This window comes from Homarus americanus, unplaced genomic scaffold (assembly GCF_018991925.1).
Source record: "Homarus americanus isolate GMGI-L3 unplaced genomic scaffold, GMGI_Hamer_2.0 scaffold45698, whole genome shotgun sequence".
In the NCBI taxonomy this organism is placed as follows: Eukaryota; Metazoa; Arthropoda; class Malacostraca; order Decapoda; family Nephropidae; genus Homarus; species Homarus americanus.
In genome coordinates, this window is record NW_024735554.1 from 11874156 (window position 1) to 11896057 (window position 21902).

Below are 21902 nucleotides of genomic sequence, written 5' to 3' on the forward strand. Positions count from 1 at the left end.
GTGGGGGTGGTGGGAGGGAGGGTGGTGGGTGGTGATCATGGGTGTGAGGGTTTGTGGTGGTGGTGTGTGGTGGTGGTGGTGTGGTGGTGGTGGTGGTGGGGTGTGGTGGTGGTGGTGGTGGGGTGGTGGTGGCAGGTGGTGGGTGTGGTGGTGGTGGTGGTGGTGAGGGGAGTGGTGGCTGGTGGTCACGTGTGGTGGTGGTGGTGGTGGTGGTGTGGGGTAGTGGTGGCAGGTGGTCACGGGAGGTGTGTGGTGGTGGTGGTGTGGGGTGGTGGGTGGCTGGGGGTGTGGTGGTGGTGTGGTGGTGGTGGTGGTGTGGGGTGGGTGGCTGGTGGTCACAGGGGTGGTGGTGGTGGTGGTGGTGGTGGTGGGTGGTGTGGGGTGGTGGTGGTGGTGGTGGTGGTGGTGGTGGTGGTGGTGGTGTGGTGGTGGTGGGGTGGTGAGGGTGGTGGCTGGTGGTCACAGGAGTGTGGTGGTGGTGGTGGTGGTGGTGTGGTGGGGTGTGGTGGTGGTGGTGGTGTGGGGTGGTGGTGGCAGGTGGTCACAGGGGTGTGGTGTGTGGTGGTGGTGGTGGTGTGAGGTGTGGTGGCAGGTGGTCGGGGTGTGTGGTGTGGTGGTGGTGGTGGGTGGGTGGTGGTGTGGTGGCTGGTGGTCAGGGGTGTGGTGGTGGTGGTGGTGGTGTGTGGGGTGTGTGGTGGTGGGGTGTGATGTGGCAGGTGGTCAGGTGGTGGTGGTGGTGTGTGGTGGTGGTGGTGGTGGTCAGGTGTGGTGGTGGTGTGGTGGTTGGTGGCACTGGGGTGTGGTGGTGGTGGTGGTGGTGTGGTGTGTGGAGTGGTGGTGTGGTGGTGGTGGTGTGTGGTGGAGTGGTGGGTGGTGTGGTGGTGGTGGTGGTGGTGGCTGGTGGTCTGGTGGTGTGGTGGTGGTGGTGGTGGTGGTGGTGGTGGTGGTGGTGGTGGTGGTGGTGTGGGGTGGTGTGGTGGGGTGTGTTGGTGGTGGTGGTGGTGTGGGGGTGGTGGGTGGTGGTCTGGGGTGTGGTGGTGGTGGTGGTGGGGTGGTGGTGTGGTGGTGGTGGTGGCTGGTGGTCTGGGGTGTGGTGGTGGTGGTGGTGTGTGGGGTGGTGTGGGTGGTGGGGTGTGGTGGTGGTGGTGGTGGTGGTGGTGGTGGTGGTGGTGGTGGTGGTGTGAGGTGTGGTGGTGGTGGTGTGGGGTGTGTGGTGGTGGTGGTGGTGTGTGGGGTGGTGGTGTGGGTGGGGTGTGGTGGTGTGGTGGTGGGTGGTGGTGTGTGGTGGTGGCTGGTGGTGTGGGGTGTGGTGGTGGTGGTGGTGTGGGGTGGTGGTGGTGGTGGTGGGGAGGTGTGATGGTGGTGGTGGTGGGTGTGAGTGGTGGTGGTGTGTGGTGGTCACAGGGGTGTGGTGGTGGTGGTGTGAGGTGGTGGTGGCAGGTGGTCAGAGGTGTGGTGGTGGTGGTGGTGGTGGGTGGTGGTGGTGGTGGTCAGGGGTGTGGTGGTGGTGGTGTGGTGGTGGTAGGTGGTGGTGGTGTGGTGGTGTGTGGGGTGGTGGTGGTGGTGGTGGTGTGGTGGTGGGGTGGTGGTCACAGGTGGTGAGTGGTGGTGGTGAGGTGGTGTGTGGTGGTGGTGGTGTGTGGGGTAGTGGTCTCACAGGGGTGGTGGTGGTGGTGGTGGTGGGAGTGGTGGTGGCAGGTGGTCACAGTGTGTGGTGGTGGTGGTGGTGTGGGTGGTGGTGGCAGATGGGTGGTGGTGGCACACAGGTGCAGTGGTGGTGGTGGTGTAAGATGTGGTGGCAGATGGTCACAGTGGTGGTGGTGGTGGTGGTGGTGGTGGTGGCAGGTGGTCTTGGTGGAGGTGGTAGTGTGTAGTGGTGGCACCACTCTCTGCCAGAAAGTGTAAACATTGGAGCAGGTTCAGGTACATTCAGGAGCCAGTGCCTGCCCAGTACTTGCCAACAGTGTGTAACAGTGACGTGATCGATCGCCCAATTGACTAACGAGCCGATCAGTGGTGGAGAGGATAAAAGTAAGTAAAAGTAAAAAAGTAAGAACTGTTGATACCAGAGTCAGTAAAATCAGTTCTAATTTCGTTAGACACACCATATTTTTGTTATCAAAATAATCCTGAATAATTTATCTAAAAATTTGGTTAAATAAATATATTTAAATAACAAAGGCTCTATATATCGGCTCGTTAGTCACTTGGGCGATCGGTCACGTCTCTGTTATGCACTGTTGGCAAGTGTTCTTGTATACTGTATATATTGTACCCAGCAGATCCTGTCATCTTTAGCCTAGAATAGGCAGACACTTCACTTAGTAGACTGTAATACATAACTAATCATGTCTCAACACTTGTAATGAAGGTTGGGTGGGAGATTATTGGGTCATGTTACTAACCTGACCTGATGCAACATCAGGTCACCCAGTGTTGGGTGGGGGATTAGTAGGTCTTATGACCTGAAGATGTCTTGAATGATATTTTTTACCTATAAGGTATATACAGTACATAGTACTGTACTGCATTGTATATGAAGGGTACATGTATTAATAAGCACAGATGATTACAGTAACATATCTGTACTAATTAATGAAAAACAAATAATCATTATTGTATCATGAATGATTCAGTACCCCCAATGGACCCTTCTCCCTCTTCCTAGTTCACAACAAACGGAGGGGAGATTAACACTTATAAAATGTCACTGACTTGACTTAGGAGAATATAACTTGCATTGCTGGAATTCTTGTAAGATAGCGATTAATTTGAATATACAGTACAGGTAAACATCCCTTGTTTTGCACCACACACACACACACACACACAGACACAAGCGGGAATTAGTGGGTCTTGAATGACAATTTTTATCTATGAGGTATATACACTCGTACCAAAAAGTATCGGTGCAGGATGAGATTGACGAGTTCCGAAACGATACGTATGCACCGTGATACTGTATGTCGGGAAGGTTGGTAAGTGTATCTCATAAACCCCCCCCCCATCCACTAGGTGTTGCCATATGGCTGACAATCAGGGCTACCAACATACGGCTGGAACAACTCGTCTTTCCCAATACCTATCGTCACTGGTCTCAAATTGTTCACACTGCAGTATGCACCGATACTTTTTGTTGCGAGTGCACATAGTACTATACTGTATTGTACAGTCAACCCTCACTTTACGCGGTTAATGTAACCCACAGGGTGCCGCGGAAAGGGAGAAACGCGTAAAGTGAATAACATAACATATGGGATTAAATGAAATAGAGACCAGCTGACCCCCAAACTCCACTTTTTCCAACACAATACCTATGTTCTAGTAAAAATAACATCTTAATTTTATGATGGTACATGCACACAATTAATACTTAAGAGAAATAGAGAAATACAGTCGCCAAGTTAATGTCCATTCAAATAATGGACACGACTCCCTCCCCCTCTTCTCACACTACACTGCTGGCTCTTCCCTCTGAGAAATTTTGGGGGAAAACCAGGTATAGTAATAAATAATACCTCAAACTAAAGTTAGGATAATATAATTGACATTGCTGGATTCCTTGTAAGACCAGGAATATTTTGAATATAAATGTCATATATTTTTCACAAAAGATAACATATTTACTCAGATTAAACATTTTATCTAAAATTTGTATGTCTAATGCAAAATATATGATGTTTATATTCAAAATGATCACCAAATTGTAAGAATTCCAGCAATGAAAATTATATTCTGGCCGGGTAATTTGTATGAATTTTATGAGCTAAAACAAATATCTTCAGTTAATAAAAAAAAAAATATTCTTCAGGACACTATCTGTCAATCAAAGTACCCCACCTTGCCTTCCCCCCTCTTCCAACCGCGCGGTCAGTCCCAACCCTCCCCCCACCCCCCACCAAGAGAAAGAGTGGGTGAAAAAAATAAATTTTAACATTTTGTATTAAATAATACCTCAGATTAAAGTTAGGATAATATAATTGACATTGCTGGATTCCTTGTAAGACCAGGAATATTTTTAATATAAACGTCATATATTTTGCACAAAAGATAACATACTTACTCAGAGTGAACATTTTATCTAAAAATTTTATGTCTAATGCAAAATATATGACGTTTATATTCAAAATGATCACCAAATTGTAAGAATTCCAGCAATGTAAATTATATTCTGGCCGGGTAATTTGTATGAATTTTATGAGCTAAAACAAATATCTTCAGTTAATAAAAAAAAAATATTCTTCACACGGTAACAGATGGTCGGTCGCCGGTCCCTCCCTCCCTCCCCCCCACCCCCCACCAACGTCCCTACTAGATAAATGTGTGGGAATACCAGACTGTTTACCTTTTTAGTAATAAATAATAAATCAGACTAAAGTTAGGATAATATAATTGACATTGCTGGATTCCTTGTAAGACCAGGAATATTTTGAATATAAATATCATATATTTTGCACAAAATATAACATATTTACTCAAGAGTGAACATTATATCTAAAATTTGTATGTCTAATGCAAAATCTATGATGTTTATATTCAAAATGATAATCAAATTGTAAGAATTCCGGCAATGTAAATTATATTCTGGCCGGATAATTTGTATGAATTTTATGAGCTAAATAAAAAAATTATACTTCACCGTGTAAAGGGGTACACCCACCGCGGAATGTGAGCATCCTGGGTTCTGGCAGGGCACCGCGTAAACGTGGAAACGCGGAATGTGGGACCGCGTAAAGTGAGGGTTGACTGTATATGAATTAATGAAAAACAAATAAACAATATTGCATCATCAATGAGTCCGTACAATAGACACAGTGAGGCGACCCTTGGGGAGGGGGGGAGGGGGTGTCGTGGACACTTTTACCCCTCAATGGACCCTTCTCCCTCTGGCTGGGAGGAGGTGGGTTGTCAACAGCCAGGAGGGGAGATTAACACTTACTCAAGGGTTATGAAAGGCAGAGGGTTTAATTTTTTTGCTTATAAAATGCCACTGACGTGACTTTGGAGAATATAACTTGCATTGCTGGAATTCTTGTAATTTGAGTAAGAACATTCCTTAGTTTGCACCAGACAAAATAATTTTAGTAATTAACTTAGTACATTTGAGTACAGGTTGTGATAATTTATGTGGTTGCTCAGAAGGTGTGATTGCAGTTTCAAAGCTTTGTGACATCACTAGTGTATAATAAGTCTCCATATGCCCTGTTTTATTCATTGATTAGTTGTCTAAGTGCAAAAGTAGTCCTGTCGAACTATCATGTATCAATTAATTTTAAAATAGAAATTATAATGTAAAATGTTTTAAGACAATAGTTTAGTAGTGCTGTTAATGTGTGTGCTGTATAAGTGTCTTGGCATGTCACCTCACCACCTGATTCCTGAACAAACTCTTCATCCACTTCTTCAAATCCTACAATGTGCTCGGCAAGCTCAAAACACACACACACACACACACACACACATGGGAATTAAGACAACAAGCATCCCGTGAGGGTCTTGTTGTGTGACTGCATGGAGGCAAATTAAAAGATCATCCTTGAGGAGCTTATCGCTTGGCAACACTATTCATGTTACCACTCCTTTCCACTCAATCTCTCTAATCACTCACACATTTCTGCTTTCTCACTCCATATTCTAGAATGTTATGTAATGTAATGTTAAAGAGATACAACTTTGCTCATTTATACTTATACTTATCACAATCTCCCTAAAAATACTTTAGGTTTTGTGTTTATTCAAGACATCATCAGGTCATGAGACCCACTAATCCCCCACTCAAGAAAGGGTGACCTGACAATCCATCAGGTCAGTAATATGAGACCGCTAATCCCCCACCCTACTTCCACCTGACATTGAGTCAGGTTAGGTCAGTTCAGGTCAGGTCCCCCCCAAAAATGCTTTAACTTTTATCTTTATACAAGACATTTTCAGAAAATTCTCTCAATTTTCAACCTCTGAAAATTTGTTCCTAAAGCAGGAATTTTTTTGAAAATTCCGGCTTTGGGAATGATTTTCCGAGCAAATTTCAATTCTGGCTATCGGAAATTCCCGGGTTTGAGGGATTCTGACTAACAAAGATATTACTGTACAGTCAACCCTCACTTTACGCGGTCCCACATTCCGCGTTTCCACGTTTACACGGTGCCCTGCCAGAACCCAGGATGCTCACATTCCGCGGTGGGTGTACCCCTTTACACGGGTGAAGTATAATTTTTTTATTTAGCTCATAAAATTCATACAAATTATCCGGCCAGAATATAATTTACATTGCTGGAATTCTTACAATTTGATGATCATTTTGAATATAAACATCATAGATTTTGCATCAGACATAAAAATTTTAGATATAATGTTTACTCTGAGTTATCTTTTGTGCAAAATATATGACATTTATATTCAAAATATTCCTGGTCTTACAAGGAATCCAGCAATGTCAATTATATTATCCTAACTTTAGTCTGATTTATTATTTATTACTAAAAAGGTAAACAGTCTGGTATTCCCACACATTCATCTGGTAGGGACGGTTGGTGGGGGGTGGGAGGGAGGGAGGGACCGGCGACCGACCACCTGGCACCATGGTGTGAAGAATATTTTTTTTTTTTATTAACTGAAGATATATGTTTTAGCTCATAAAATTCATACAAATTACCCAGCCAGAATATAATTTACATTGCTGGAATTCTTACAATTTGATGATCGTTTTGAATATAAACATCATATATTTTGCATTAGACATACAAATTTTAGATATAATGTTTACTCTGAGTAAATATGTTATCTTTTGTGCAAAATATATGACATTTATATTCAAAATATTCCTGGTTTTACAAGGAATCCAGCAATGTCAATTATATTATCCTAACTTTAATCTGAGGTATTATTTAATACTAAATGTTAAAATCTAGTTTTTTCACCCAACCTTTCTCTTGAAGGGAGGATTGGTGGGGGTGGGGGGGAGGGTTGGGACGGACCGACCATCTGGCCCGGTTGGAAGAGGGGGGAGGCAAGGTAGGGTACTTTGATTGACAGATAGTGTTGTGAAGAATATTTTTTATTTATTAACTGAAGATATTTGTTTTAGCTCATAAAATTCATACAAATTACCCGGCCAGAATATAATTTACATTGCTGGAATTCTTACAATTTGATGATCATTTTGAATATAAACATCATAGATTTTGCATTAGACATACAAATTTTAGATATAATGTTTACTCTGAGTAAATATGTTATCTTTTGTGCAAAATATATGACATTTGTATTCAAAATATTCCTGGTCTTACAAGGAATCCAGCAATGTCAATTATATTATCCTAACTTTAGTTTGAGGTATTATTTATTACTATACCTGGTTTTCCCCCCAAAATTTCTCAGAGAGGAAAGAGCCAGCAAGTGTAGTGTGAGAAGAGGGGAAGGGAGTTGAGTCCATTATTTGAATGGACATTAACTTGGCGACTGTATTTCTCTATTTCTCTTAAATATTAATTGTGTGCATGTACCATCATAAAATTAAGATGTTATTTTTACTAGAACATAGGTATTGTGTTGGAAAAAGTGGAGTTTGGGGGTCAGCTGGTCTCTATTTCATTTAATCCCATATGTTATGTTATTCACTTTATGCGTTTCTCACTTTCCGCGGTACCCTGTGGGTTACATTAACCGCGTAAAGTGAGGGTTGACTGTATTACCAAATGGCTATGCAGTATTTTATTTGTTTTATTCTATTTATTAGAATAATTTTTATATATTCCTCACATTTACTGGTACTGCAGAATACACATGACCCTGGTCCCTAATTGCCTTGGATAATGAGGAGTATACAGTGGTCCCTCGGTTAACGAGCACAATCCGTTCCAGCAGGTTGCTCGTTAACCGAAAATCTCGTAAACCGAAACCATTGTCTCAATGGGTTTTTGGGTAATTGGTTCCAGCTCACCGAAAATTGCCTAAATTCAACAAAAATGTAAGAAATTGACACTTACCTTGAGGTGTGTATGTAGAAGGCTCCTGGATGATGATGCTGATGTGAATTTGAAGTGGGAGGTGGAGGAGGAGAAGGGAGAAGAGAAGGAAATGGAGGTGGAGGAGAAGCATTTTACTGCTTCTTGGAAGGTGAGTCACCTTCCATGAAAATGTCAGGAACCTCTGGACTGACATTTTCTCCACCATGAACATCCTTTCTCCTTCTTGAAGTGGAAGGCTGAGGGCTAGAATCATCCTCTCTCCTTCTTGAAGTGGAAGGCTGAGGGATAGCATCTTGTTCCCTCTGCCTTTTACTGAAGAAAGTGTCAATTGTGGTCTGTGGGGCATCTCTCCTCCTCACCATTAACTTATGTTTAAAGAAGGAGACCATTGAATCCTCAACATGACACAAAGTTAGTTCAGTTTTTTCCACATCTGGGTGCTTTGAAGCCAGTTCCCTGAACTTCTCCCAGTGGTAAATTACATCTTTCAACTCTTTAGTTGACATATGGTCATCACTTTCAATTTCCTCCTCACTACTGTCAGCCTCTAACATCTCATCCAGTTGCTTCAAGTCATCAGGAGTAAGTTCCTCCTCATGAGACATCACAAGCTCTTCGACATCATTCTCTTCCACTTCAAGGCCCAATGACTGACCAATGGACACAATCTCCTGGTCCAACTCTGTTTCTTCCTCAAATCCCTCAAAATCATGGACTACTGATGGCCACAGTGCTTTCCATGAAGAATTGAGGGATCTAGTGGAGACTTCTTGCCATGATGACACAATCAATTTTACAGCCTCCAGGATGTTGAATTGTGTCTTCCAGAACTGTTTCAGTGTTAGTTCAGGATCATTGGAAGTTGCCTGATGACACCTCCTAAACATTTTCTTCATGTACAACTTCTTAAGTTGCTGATCACATTCTGGTCCATTGGCTGTATGATTGATGTAGTGTTGGGAGACAAAAACAACACTTTCACAAAGTCAAATTGATACTCCAAAGTTCTGGCAAGTTCAGGGTCATGACCAGGAGCATTATCCATGAGGAGAAGAGCCTTTAAAGGAAGTTTATTGGTGGTTAGGTAGCTCTTGACAGAAGGGCAAAACACATCAACAGCCCATTCATTAAAGAGCTGTCTTGTCACCCATGCCTTATGGTTGGACTTCCAATAAACTCCAAGCTTTGTTCTTACCACTTTCTGTTGCTTGAACACCCTGGGGTTTTCAGAGTGGTAGACAAGCATAGGCTTCAGTCGGAAATTCCCTGAAGCATTGGCACCAAGCAATAGAGTGAGACGGTCTTTCATGGGTTTATGCCCAGGTAAAGAGGCTTCATCTCTGGTGATGAATGTTCTTTTGGGCATCTTTTTCCAGAACAGCCCAGTTTTGTCCACACTGAACACTTGCTGTGGAAGATAATTTTCTTCTTCCATCAGTTCTTTAAATTCCACTAAAAACTTTGCTGCCCCTTCCTTATCAGCACTAGCAGCTTCACCATGCCTAACAGCACTGAAAATGTCACTTCTTTTCTTAAATTTTTCGAACAAGCCTTTGCTGGCCCGAAAATCTTCAAATTCTGTGCCTGAAGAACCAGGTTGATCTGTCTTTAAATGTTCGTAAATCTCCCTGGCTCTTTCACAAATGAATTCAGTAGAAACTGAATCGCCTTTCATCTGTTTTTCCCTAATCCAGATGAGAAGTAACCTCTCAGTTTCTGCAATTAGGGATCTACTTTTAAACACTCTGGTAGATTTGTCTCTCACTTTCACTTCTTTAAATTTGTCTTTCTGTGCAAGAACTGTCGACACAGTTGATGTCGACATGCCATATTCTTTGCATAGCGCATTTGTTCTAATGCCTTGTTCATGTTTTTTTATAATTTCCTGCTTGGTTTGGATTGAAATCGCTTTTCTTGATCTCTTAGGCCCCATGCTGGATTCAAACAATGTCAATACATGATTTTTAAAGTTAAACTTATGGGAGGTAACTCGTTAACCAAGGCGCTCGTTAACTGAGGGATCACTGAATATCGGAAAATATGTGGTGTAAGTTGCTGGCTGGGAACACATCTCCCCATTTATATTAATTCTTATGGGAAAAATTGCCCAGATATTTGCAGTTTCATCAATTGCAATGACTTTTAGTAATGCATCCCCTCTGCCCAAGCGGTTAATGAGCCAATCAGGGTCGAATAGGATAAAAGTAAAAGTAAAAAGATAACCAGGGTATTTCTGTACATATATACAGGGTGTATATATATATATATATATATATATATATATATATATATATATATATATATATATATATATATATATATATATATATATATATATATATATATATATATATATATATATATATATATATAATTCTTATACATACTGGACAAACAGTACATATTTATCACAAAGTTAGTGAAGCTGTTTAAGCTTGTAAGATTCACGTGTGTGAACTGCGTAATAATTCCCCATTGTGGATACACTAAATGTCTTGGCTATCTGTAAATATGATGAAAAGTGTTGTGACAATGTTTTATATGTGTTTACATGAATGTTTATAAGGCATTTATTAGTTTATTTTATGATATTTCACTTAATCAAACTTGGAAGCATCGCGTGTGTGAACCGCATAATAAATTCCCTTCTGTGGATACAATAACTGTCTGAGCATTTGCCATCATACTGAGAGGTAAGATTGCTTAAAAATATAATTTTATAATATTGGTATAATATTATAAAGATGTATAATGTATAGTATGTTACAATGCAGTATGTATAACAGACTAGTACGTACACAACAGCCAAACCGTATATGATAGCAAAATTCTAAAACCACTATGACATACTTAGACACTTATACTAACCAATGGAATATTAAAACAAGCAATATATATGAAAATATTGGCAAAAACCAAAAAGAGAGTAAAGAATTTTGAAAAAATTCTGGATATTAAATTTTTTTCAATTTACCAGCTTTATTATTACTTATATTCATATTGTCTTGTTTCATGTGATAAAGCAATTACTATATATATAATATTGTTGGTTCTATCCGAAAAAAACAATAATTGGTTGCCAAAAAATATATCCGAAGAAAAAACTAGATACAGCGTGGCTCTTCTGTGCAAGAAGGTCACAACTAGCCCATGTGTTGGAGGGGTTACTTGTTATAAATAAGGCAGTGCACGAGTGTTAATTTACAATTCCAAGAGAGAATGGATTTTCAGCCTTCTTTTAATGTAGGTACAGTATTAGCCAACACAATGATTAAGATTCTTGGTTCAATAAGTTGTTAATTGCCATAATTTCTTTTCTTGTGACTCTTGGATTGCTGTTGCAGCTCAACATTACATCAATGGAAATACTGATAAAGGGAGTGCTAAGTTAAACATTAAGAAATGCATTCCAAATGCCATGCCTAAAAGAGAAAGAGAAGTTAAAGAAACCATTTGATGTTTGATGAGAGGGATAAAGAACTTGAGGTTAATGTGTCTACAAATCCCATATAAATACAGCAAGCAAGAAGAACATTTACTTAATTAAGGAACCTCTGAAATCTATGAAGTGATAAGTAAAATAAGCTATTTATTTATGCCTATAAAAAGCAAGGGTGAAGTAGATCATTAATTTATTATGCTAATAAGATAATATCCTTTCATTAGTGAGAGAAGGAGGAGGATTTTGGGATTGAAGAGGCACTGATGGTCTTACCTGCTTGAGTCGTCATTCTTCAAGTCTACTTCTGACATGTTGTACATGGGATTTGCCCCTTCACCAGAAAACCTGTTACTCCCAGGAATTGCTGTCATTTCCAAACCAACCCTGTTCAATTCTGAGGACTTGGAACCAAAAGTATTTGTGGACAAAACTTTCACACGACGCTCCAAACTGGAAAAAAAATAAATAAAAAATTAATTTACCTTCATAAGTGTCAGCAACTGATCTGTTATTACAATTTATTTGCAATATTCACACTTAAAATCAAAGATGAGCATAATAAAGGAATATACAGTATGTGTAAAATAAAATTAACCCCAAACAATCTCCCACAATCAAGTGAAAACAGTACCAAGGTTTGGGCAAAAGGCACTCGGTTACATTGTAGTGGATTCCTCCCCTACAAACACTTGTCGCTGAGTAGCCGACCCCGCGAATTCCCCAGTGTATGCCTTGTGGTCTAGGACAACCAGCGCCGCCTTACATGACGGAGGTCAACTATTAAGCCATGCCTACCTCCGCTATATAAGACCTGACCTCGTGGTGACCTACCTCTCTTTCTACCTACACCAACCAGCCAGCAACACCTCCTCCTCCTCCTCCTGCCTGGCGGCCCTCGCTCCCGCCGGCGAGCATGGCGACCCACAAGCTGGTCCTCCTCTGAGCATCCTCACCAACCAGCTCTCTCTACATCACGCTTGTGATCATGCCACTTCCCAGCACCAAGCTGCACTGTACATCCAATACAACATGTATACAGAGAGCACATTGTGAGTTTCCTTTCTCCATCCCATCCTGAGTGTGAACCAAACAACTCGTACCCCACAAATGGTGACCCCCGGAGATTCGCACTCACACAGGATGGAGGAGAAACCGATCACTCTCCCAGTCTTCAAGCAACATGGAAAACTGGCTTACCCACACAGAAGCAGCTCTCATCGGCTCTACAACTACTGTCTCTACACCGCAGGTTAGACACCCTAGAGCAGCTCTGCGACTCTAAGCAGACAGCCGCTCCTCTTCCTGCCCCAAGCACCACGTCCTACCGACCCCAACACACCCGTCCTGCCTCAGACGCCGCCCCCGGCCCAGCAGTACCCCCTGCCGTTCCTCCTGACGCGGCCCCTGCTCCTGACGCGGACCCACACACCCCTCTTTTCTCCCTCAGGTACCCCCTGCTACTGTCCTGCACCCTGCTGCTGTCGTGGACCCACCTGCTGTCACGGACCCTCCTCCGATCCTGCTAACGCAGCCCCTGCTCCTGACCCAGGCCCACACACCCCAGCAGGCGTATCTGAGGACTCTGTACCTGTCGCGAGGAAAACACAACATTCATCACCTCCACAACCCTCTTTCTCCCTCTCTTCTCCCACAGATTTTGTGAGTCTAGACAGTTGCCTCCACTAGCGGCCGGCTCATCCACGCCCTCGCTGTTATGTCTCACATGTGGCATGCACCGCCCGTTCTGCCTCACATGTGCCATGCAACCCTGCAGACAACAAGTCTCCTACACCGCCTAGAGGGAAGGAGGGAGTATTGTAGTGGATTCCTCCCCTACAAACACTTGTCGCTGAGTAGCCGACCCCGCGAATTCCCCAGTGTATGCCTCGTGGTCTAGGTCAACCAGCGCCGTCTTACATGACGGAGGTCAACTATTAAGCCACGCCTACCTCCGCTATATAAGACCTGACCTCGTGGTGACCTACCTCTCTTTCTGTATAATATGGACACGAAGTAGTACCTAAGCTATGTATTCTTATATTACTCTATTAATTATGTATAGTAAAGTATTACAGAACATGTATTAATCCTATGTAATATTTCAATTTATTATGCACCATGTTATGTATGTGAATTATCATATTTACATTTTATGTATTCAGCTTGTGAATGCTGGCATCTGTACATGCCAGCGCGGAGTAATACAGAGAGTGGAGATCACCAGTCCTTAAGGTGTGGAAGTGCTCTGTCTATTGTTCCCTCTGTATATCTCCCGTACGAGAATAAGAACCTATTTTCAAGATAACAAGTGTTTGTGTATACCCTCAGTAGTGTAGAACATTTTGGGGGTACCAAAGACAAACAAAGACTTTCTACCTACACCAACCAGCCAGCAACACCTCCTCCTCCTCCTCCTGCCTGGCGGCCCTCGCTCCTGCCGGAGAGCATGGCGACCCAGAAGCTGGTCCTCCTCTGAGCATCCTCACCAACCAGCTCTCTACATCACGCTTGTAACCATGCCACTTCCCAGCACCAAGCTGCATTGTACATCCAATACAACATGTATACAGAGAGCACATTGTGAGTTTCCTTTCTCCATCCCATCCTGAGTGTGAACCAAACATAACGTACCCCACAACATCCTGTACATGACAAAGTGCAGGAACATTATAGTGCCCAATAGGGAAGCATGTAGAGTACATCCTTGCCTTCTTTGACTTGTACAATTTACAAGCACTTGTGTCTGAGGCGCCATTGGTTGAGTTAGTAAGTTACATGTAAGGGAAGAATGAGTGTATAGAGTAGGGATGTGCCAATACCAAAACTTTTGCCGATACCGATATTCATTTTCAAGCATATACTTTAAAATGGCCAATACTAATAGAAAATGTAAAATTATTTAAAAATAATAACCAAGCTTAATGATGGCTAACTATATGTATGAGATAAGATCGGAGGATTCAACAGAAACCTTAATTTTATTCGGAATGTAAAATATACGCGTACAGTACTGCATACAACTTCTCAGGACTCTGGGTGAGCAGTAAGACTACTGGATCTCCTTTGCAAAAGGGAAAATCATTTGAAAATGTTTTATTTCCTTAGCCTAATTTAATTTGAAATTGAAAAACACACATGCGGTGCCATGCCACATAGGTATAAATAATACACAAGTGGCAAAATTCGTCCAAATTTATTGATGAACAATGTAGTTCCAAAAACTTCTACAGTATCTATGATCCTGAATAACTTGGCATTGTAAGTCTGTTGTGTGCATTATTTAATTAAACAAGTAACTCTACTATGTTGACTAAGAATTGTATCATGTTATAAAGTCATACGTTTGTGAGTAAACATTTATATGATTGTGAATCGCATAGTAACCGACTAATGAGAATTGTTTACATTCTGGGTTAATATATAGGACTAACCCGTGGACGAGTTATTTGTATTACAGTGACCCCTCAGTTAACGAACTCAATCCGTTCCAGAAGGTCGTTCGTTAACTGAAAAGTTCGTTAACCGAAACCATTGTTTCAATGGGTTTTTGGGTAATTGGTTCCAGCTCACCGAAATTTCCTAAATTCAACAAAAATGGTAGAAAAGTTCACTTACTTTGAGGTGTGTATGTAGAAGGCTCCTGGATGATGATGATGGGAATTAGAATGGGGGTGGAGGAGAAGGAAGAAGAGAAGGCATTGGGGTGGAAGAAAAGTCACCCCATGGCACCATTTCACCCATAAAATTTTAGTTCTCTTGGTGTATTTCAAGATTATTTTCTTTAAATCAACACTGCACTGCATTATATATTGTCAATATATAAAATATATTTCAAAATAACCAATAATTTGCTTGGAAACACAGAAAAAAAGCATTTAGTTGAAGAGAGTCTCAAGCAAGATGTTACCTCCAGTGAAAACAGAGAGAGACTAACGCCTGTTTGCTGTGTTAAGAGGCTGGATGCCGCGCATTAAACTAGTCACTTTACCTTCAATTATGTTCAATAATTGTTAAAATTACCAAAAAATTGAATATTAAACTTTTAAAATTATTGAAGAGTATAAACTTCTTGATATTTACTAAAATAGTAAGGAATTTAAGCCCTAGAACCGATTAATGTATTGGCGGACTGATACTAAAGCTGGTTGCCCGGTCAGTGCAAGCGAAAACATGTTGAGGTCGGTTCGTAAGAAATTCGTTTACCGAATTTTTGTTCGTTAACTGAATTGAAGATCCTTATGGAAGGCAGTTCGTTAACCGAAATTTCGTTAACCGAGGCATTCGTTAAACGAGGGATCACTGTACTGTAAATATTCTTACTTTATTTTCATCAGTGAGTTCTGATATGGTAATCATTTCTTGTGCAAATGTTTCGTTTGTAGATAATTAGGCGCTTAGGAGCGCACTAATTTGTCTTCCCGGCGGTAATGAGGCCGCGCTCTGCTGTTGTGCTTTTCCCCGCGCCCGAGACAGTTTCATTTTCAGCATGACATGTGAAGGTTGTTGCCGGTCTTATGGAAGCAATTTGCAAATTTAGGGATAAACACAACGATATCCTTCAATTGATCAAAGACCACAGCACTGTTCCTTTAAATAGAGACTGTGTACACTGCGGGAATCCCTGTGTTTTCAGACCGGAAAGAAATTTGTTCATCACTTCCTCAACAACGTGGTTAGACGTTTCCTGTAATCACAATAAATCACTCCACCGCCCGGGCAGCATAAGCACTGATGTTGCAGCATGATCTCACGTCCAGAAAAAGCCTCAAATTAAACCATATCATAGTAAGTTCTTTCTGTTTAATATACCGGGGGGTCTGGGGTAAGGAAGTTAGGTAAGGTTAGGTAGGTTTGTTTGGTTAGGTCTGTTTTTCATATCCACAAAGGTTAAGTTATGTTTATTTTAGAAATATCCATTTTTTTAACATTTGCATAAACTACAACAGTGTCCACTATAAAAAACAGTGAAAATCTGGAGTTTTTAAAAGTGTTTTCTATCAATTTCGGCCATGGGTTAGTCATGAATAATTACCACATTCTGAATGTATTTCTGTGCCTGGCAGGTACTGTGTGCATAACTGGAGAACTGGAGGTAGCCAAGATGAGACACGATGACAGATTACCACCTATATCTATAGTGGAGGGTGTACTTTCCCAGGTTTTTGAGCCCTGGAGGTGACCTCCTGACTCCCACCAACTCTCGTGTGATGAAATTGAGCCTGTGTATTGGTAGCCGCCAACCTGTAAGTGCCAATTATTCTTGAATGTACAGTATTATTGAGGTTGGGTTATCAGGAGTATAACCATCTCAGGTTGAGTATTGATACCGTACAGATCACTACAAAGAGGATTAGTGTTTATCGTGGAGGTGGAGTGAACTTACTGTATTTGCAGATGATATGTTTTGTTGATTATTTCTCCATGGGTACTAAGTAATTGATATTGTGATTTAGAGTTCAAGAAATTGATGGTGCTAAAAGTAATTACATCACTGTTATGCTATTGACAATTGTTTAGAGTGACCATCATTCTAGTGTCACTGTTATGTACAGTAATATTACCCTTAAGTTGGTATGTTTATTGAGTGTTGAAACTGTTAACTGAAATATCTATTTTTCTAATCATAAAGTAGGAATCATTGGTCAGTTTATATTTTATCTAATTGTTAAAGTCAAATTATTCAATATTAATTGAAATTAGTGAAGTTCCTTTAGTTGTGGTTGATGGTTCAAGCTGTCACAGTACTGAATTACTATTTGTTTTTAACAAATAGAAATTAACCCTTAGGCCCCGGGTGATGTTCCAGAATGTCCGCCTATTTTCCTGCCATTTTTTTTTAATAAACATTTTTTTAATTATTTTTGAAAAAAAATGATTTTCTTTCACGATTTAACCCCGCGGAGGGGTACTGCCAGCAGCACCCTAACCCGGGACTTAAGGGTTAATTAAGGATAATCAGTGTATCACCCTTCATTCCTTCTAATAATGGTAAACCCTGAAAATACAAGTTATAACTCATGTGCCTAACCTCTCGTTGGTGTTGGTGTTATATTCTACAGATAAAAGTCTGGGTGGTGGCAATCGTGAGAATCAAATAATTCGAAGTGTGTGTAATAATAGACAAGGACGTGGTTCCCCTAGATTAATCCACAGAACAGAATATAACTAAATAAATTGAAAGAAATACAGATAAAGTCTGGAGGTGGACAAAAATTACTTAAAAGATAAAAACTTGCCCTCTTACAGTGCATAATAACTATTCATTACAGCAATACATAATACACACTTAATTGTTAACTTTTAATATAATACAAAAGTGGTTCTCTTTTAACACCAAAACTGTCAGCTGCGATTTCAAGACCAACATGCCAGGCTGGAGAAATCAGCTGCTGGCAGATGAAACTTCAGATGCTAACCATCATAAACCAGTTGAAAACAAAAACTACCAGTACAAGTGCCCATGTGATGCCAAGGGGAGCCATTTGCTTTAGAAATTTTTTAATTTTTTTTTTTGCCAATCACTTTCATTTTCATGTTGTTATTAAAGGACAACATAAGCATAAATTTAAGCCTTGCCTCCCTTTAATTTTTTTATTCCTCTAACAAATCTTTCTTAAAAATCATAATTAATGATTTGTTGAACAGGAGAATTTTTCTCCTAAGAGAATAAGAATCGTTCTTGACAACTACGTATTGATATTTTTTGTATCTGAATTTTGAAAGAAAAAAAAAATTTAAATAACTTTTTAGCAAAATTTTTATGGAAAAAAAAAACCCAAAACGCCTTACACGATAAACAAAATCATATGTTTAACTTTGTAGAGTATTGGCTGATCTTTTATCCGCTTTTTCTTTCAAATTTTTGCCTATTATAATAGGCAAAAATGTGGCTGAGATATTAACTTTTTATTATTAAAAAAGTCAGTTTCATGAGCCACGTGATGCCCTCCACCTCTGATAAGAGCAAAGTGCTCACTGCCCTGAATCGGTGTCTCTCGGGGAGAAAGAGCAGCAGGGAGTGGGGGAAATGTTGCTAAGGTTGACTATCATGAGTAATTTTAGCGACCATTTTAGGCTAAATTTGTAAACAAATTTTTTACAGTAAATCACCAACAAGTTACCCTTTAGCCGCACAGGTTGGAGGGGGGTCAGAAAACCTCCAATAACTCCATAAATATGAACTATATAGCAAATGAAACTTTGCTATCATACAGCAGCACCCTACACTTAGTGAGTGAAGCCATATCTCAAGTTTTTATTTTGTCAACCATTTTCACCAAACACTCCCCTTAAGATAAAAGGGAGTAGTGGTACAAATTGCTTCACATACTGTGTAATATTACACTTCCAAGGGGGAAATACACCACACCTACCTGGCACAGAGGGATAAGATATCCTCTATGAATATTGAGAAATACCTTACTGATATCAGTATAACTTGTCTTGTTTTTGCAAGTTATTGTACAGAATTTACAATGTATTTTGAGATGTAATGATATTAACATTATTTGTTTCATCATTAGATGTAAGTTACTGAATGATCTATGTGGTGAATGTTGTAAAATAATGATGTAAATATAATTTGTCTTACTGTACCAAATTATTATAGCACATCTTTTTAATGAAAAACTGAGAAGTACCATATATTAATGTAACCACACTTACTGCCTGTTGCCAGTTTTTACACATCACTTGCATTGAAATTAAGAAGTGGCACTAATAATGCACCTTTTTTTGCTGCCTCTTGATAGTTTAGCTATTGAAATAACAGAGAGTACAGTAATGGTTGGTGTTTGGGAACTGAGGGGGTCACATGTAACTACCTTATGAAGAATTATTATATGCTATTTGAAATTCTTCTAGTAACACAGGTAACACAGAGTATCTTGTTTTGTGTTATGAATTATCTTTTGTGAAATGCAATATAGTAATTTTGAGTTGATTAATATCATGTGACCTGCTATCTTTACTATGGCAGCCTTCACCTTAATACCATAGCAACCCTAACATCTTTCTAGAAGCAACAGTCATCTTTGCTACACACTGGCTGTTCTTGCCACTCTGACTACTGTATAAGTAGACTTACCTATTGGTCCTGAGGCAGTAGGCAGTAAGCAGGAGGAACACCAGTGAGCCCAGCACTAGGGACACCACACCAAGCAGCACCTGGACAAATACAATCAATTTGTAACAGACATTTGCAGGTTTTGAAGGTTGTTTGTTGTAAAAACTGAGGCTTGGTGAATGGTACACAATTGTATAATACAGAGAGAATATGTACAATAAAAGTGATAACATCAAGTTACTCACATTATTATGCTTAGTGTAAATTATAGTGTTAAAGTTTACAACTAAGGATAATAAACGTATCTATTAAAAATGGAGGGTGAATCCTGAAATCCCTTTTCTGAAAGAGTTCAAAGCCACGAGGTCCATTGTTATGGGGCAACTTAGTAGAGGTTCCTTAAACTCTTTGGTTAGGCCCCTGGGGGTTTGTCCAAGTTGATGTGCTGATGTCATGTAATTGTTCACTCTTCCTTTTACACAGCCTACCTAATATGAAGGTATTGTCTGTTAAGTTTTAAAATCTGTTCTTTTGTTGAGGAAAAAGTCAGTCTTTGTGTACATAACTTTCAAACTAAATTAGTGAGTGACAGTAGATCCAAACTGGGAGTATATATATATATATATATATACATATATATATATATACATACATATATATATATATATATATATATATATATATATATATATATATATATATATATATATATATATATATATATATATATATATATATATATATATATATATATATATATATATATATATATATATATATATATATATATATATATGTACATAACTTTCAAAACTAAATTAGTGAGTGACAGTGGATCCAAACTAGAGTATATATATATATATATATATACATATATATATATATATATATATATATATATATATATATATATATATATATATATATATATATATATATATATATATATATATATATATATATATATATATATATATATATATATATATATATATATATATATATATACAGTATACAGTTGTACCCCACTTAACGCGGTCAATTGAACCCAGAGGGTCCCGCGTTAAGTGAAAACCGCGTTAAGTGAATAACAGAACATATGGGATTAATTCCAATAGAACCCAGCCCGATCCCCAAACTCCACTTTTTGACGACAAATAACTATGTTGTAGTAAAAATAACATCTTAATTTTATGATGGTGCATGCACACAATTAATACTTAAGAGAAATAGAGAAATACAGTCGCCAAGTTAATGTCCATTCAAATAATGGACTCAACTCCCTCCCCCTCTCACACTACAGTACACAGCCAGCTAACAGATGGTCGGTCGGTCCCTCCCTCCCCCCCCCACCCCCCACCAACCGTCCCAAGGAGATGTGTGGGATAACCTCAAACTAAAGTTAGGAAAATATAATTGACATTGCTGGATTCCTTGTAAGACCAGGAATATTTTGAATATAAATGTCATATATTTTTCACAAAAGATAACATACTTACTCAGATTAAACATTTTATCTAAAAATTGTATGTTTAATGCAAAAAATATGTTGTTTATATTCAAAATGATCACCAAATTATAAGAATTCCAGCAATGTAAATTATATTCTGGCCGGATAATTTGTATGAATTTTATGAGCTAAAACAAATATCTACAGTTAATAAAAAAAAAAATATATTCTTCAACACTATCTGTCAATCAAAGTACCCCACCTTGCCTTCCCCCCCTCTTCCAACCGTGCGGTCAGTCCCAACCCTCCCCCCACCCCCCACCAATCCTCCATTCAAGAGTTTTTAACATTTAGTATTAAATAATACCTCAGATTAAAGTTAGGATAATATAATTGACATTGCTGGATTCCTTGTAAGACCAGGAATATTTTGAATATAAATGTCATATATTTGGACAAAAGATAACATACTTACTCAGATTAAACATTTTATCTAAAAATTGTATGTTTAATGCAAAAAATATGTTGTTTATATTCAAAATGATCACCAAATTATAAGAATTCCAGCAATGTAAATTATATTCTGACCGGGTAATTTGTATGAATTTTATGAGCTAAAACAAATATCTTCAGTTAAAAAAAAATAATTCTTCACAGGGTAACAGATGGTCGGTCGGTTGGTCCCTCCCTCCCCCCCACCCCCCACCAACCGTCCCAAGGAGATGTGTGGGATAACCACTAAATTTTAATAAATAATACCTCAAACTAAAGTTAGGATAATATAATTGACATTGCTGGATTCCTTGTAAGACCAGGAATATTTTGAATATAAATGTCATATATTTTGGACAAAAGATAACATACTTACTCAGATTAAACATTTTATCTAAAAATTGTATGTTTAATGCAAAAAATATGTTGTTTATATTCAAAATGATCACCAAATTATAAGAATTCCAGCAATGTAAACTATATTCT

General features: G+C 39.5%; 1 protein-coding gene across 1 annotated transcript; it reads right to left on the reverse strand.

Annotated features, from left to right (window-relative positions):
- Positions 1–11720: 11720 nt before the first annotated feature.
- Positions 11721–19575, reverse strand: LOC121871524 (cadherin-23-like; the record flags this gene model as incomplete). Its single annotated transcript, XM_042373944.1, is given in 3 exon segments — positions 11721–11859; positions 16442–16650; positions 19496–19575. Coding segments are annotated over 2 exon segments (189 nt in total), but the record flags the coding sequence as incomplete, so codon positions are not given.
- Positions 19576–21902: the final 2327 nt, after the last annotated feature.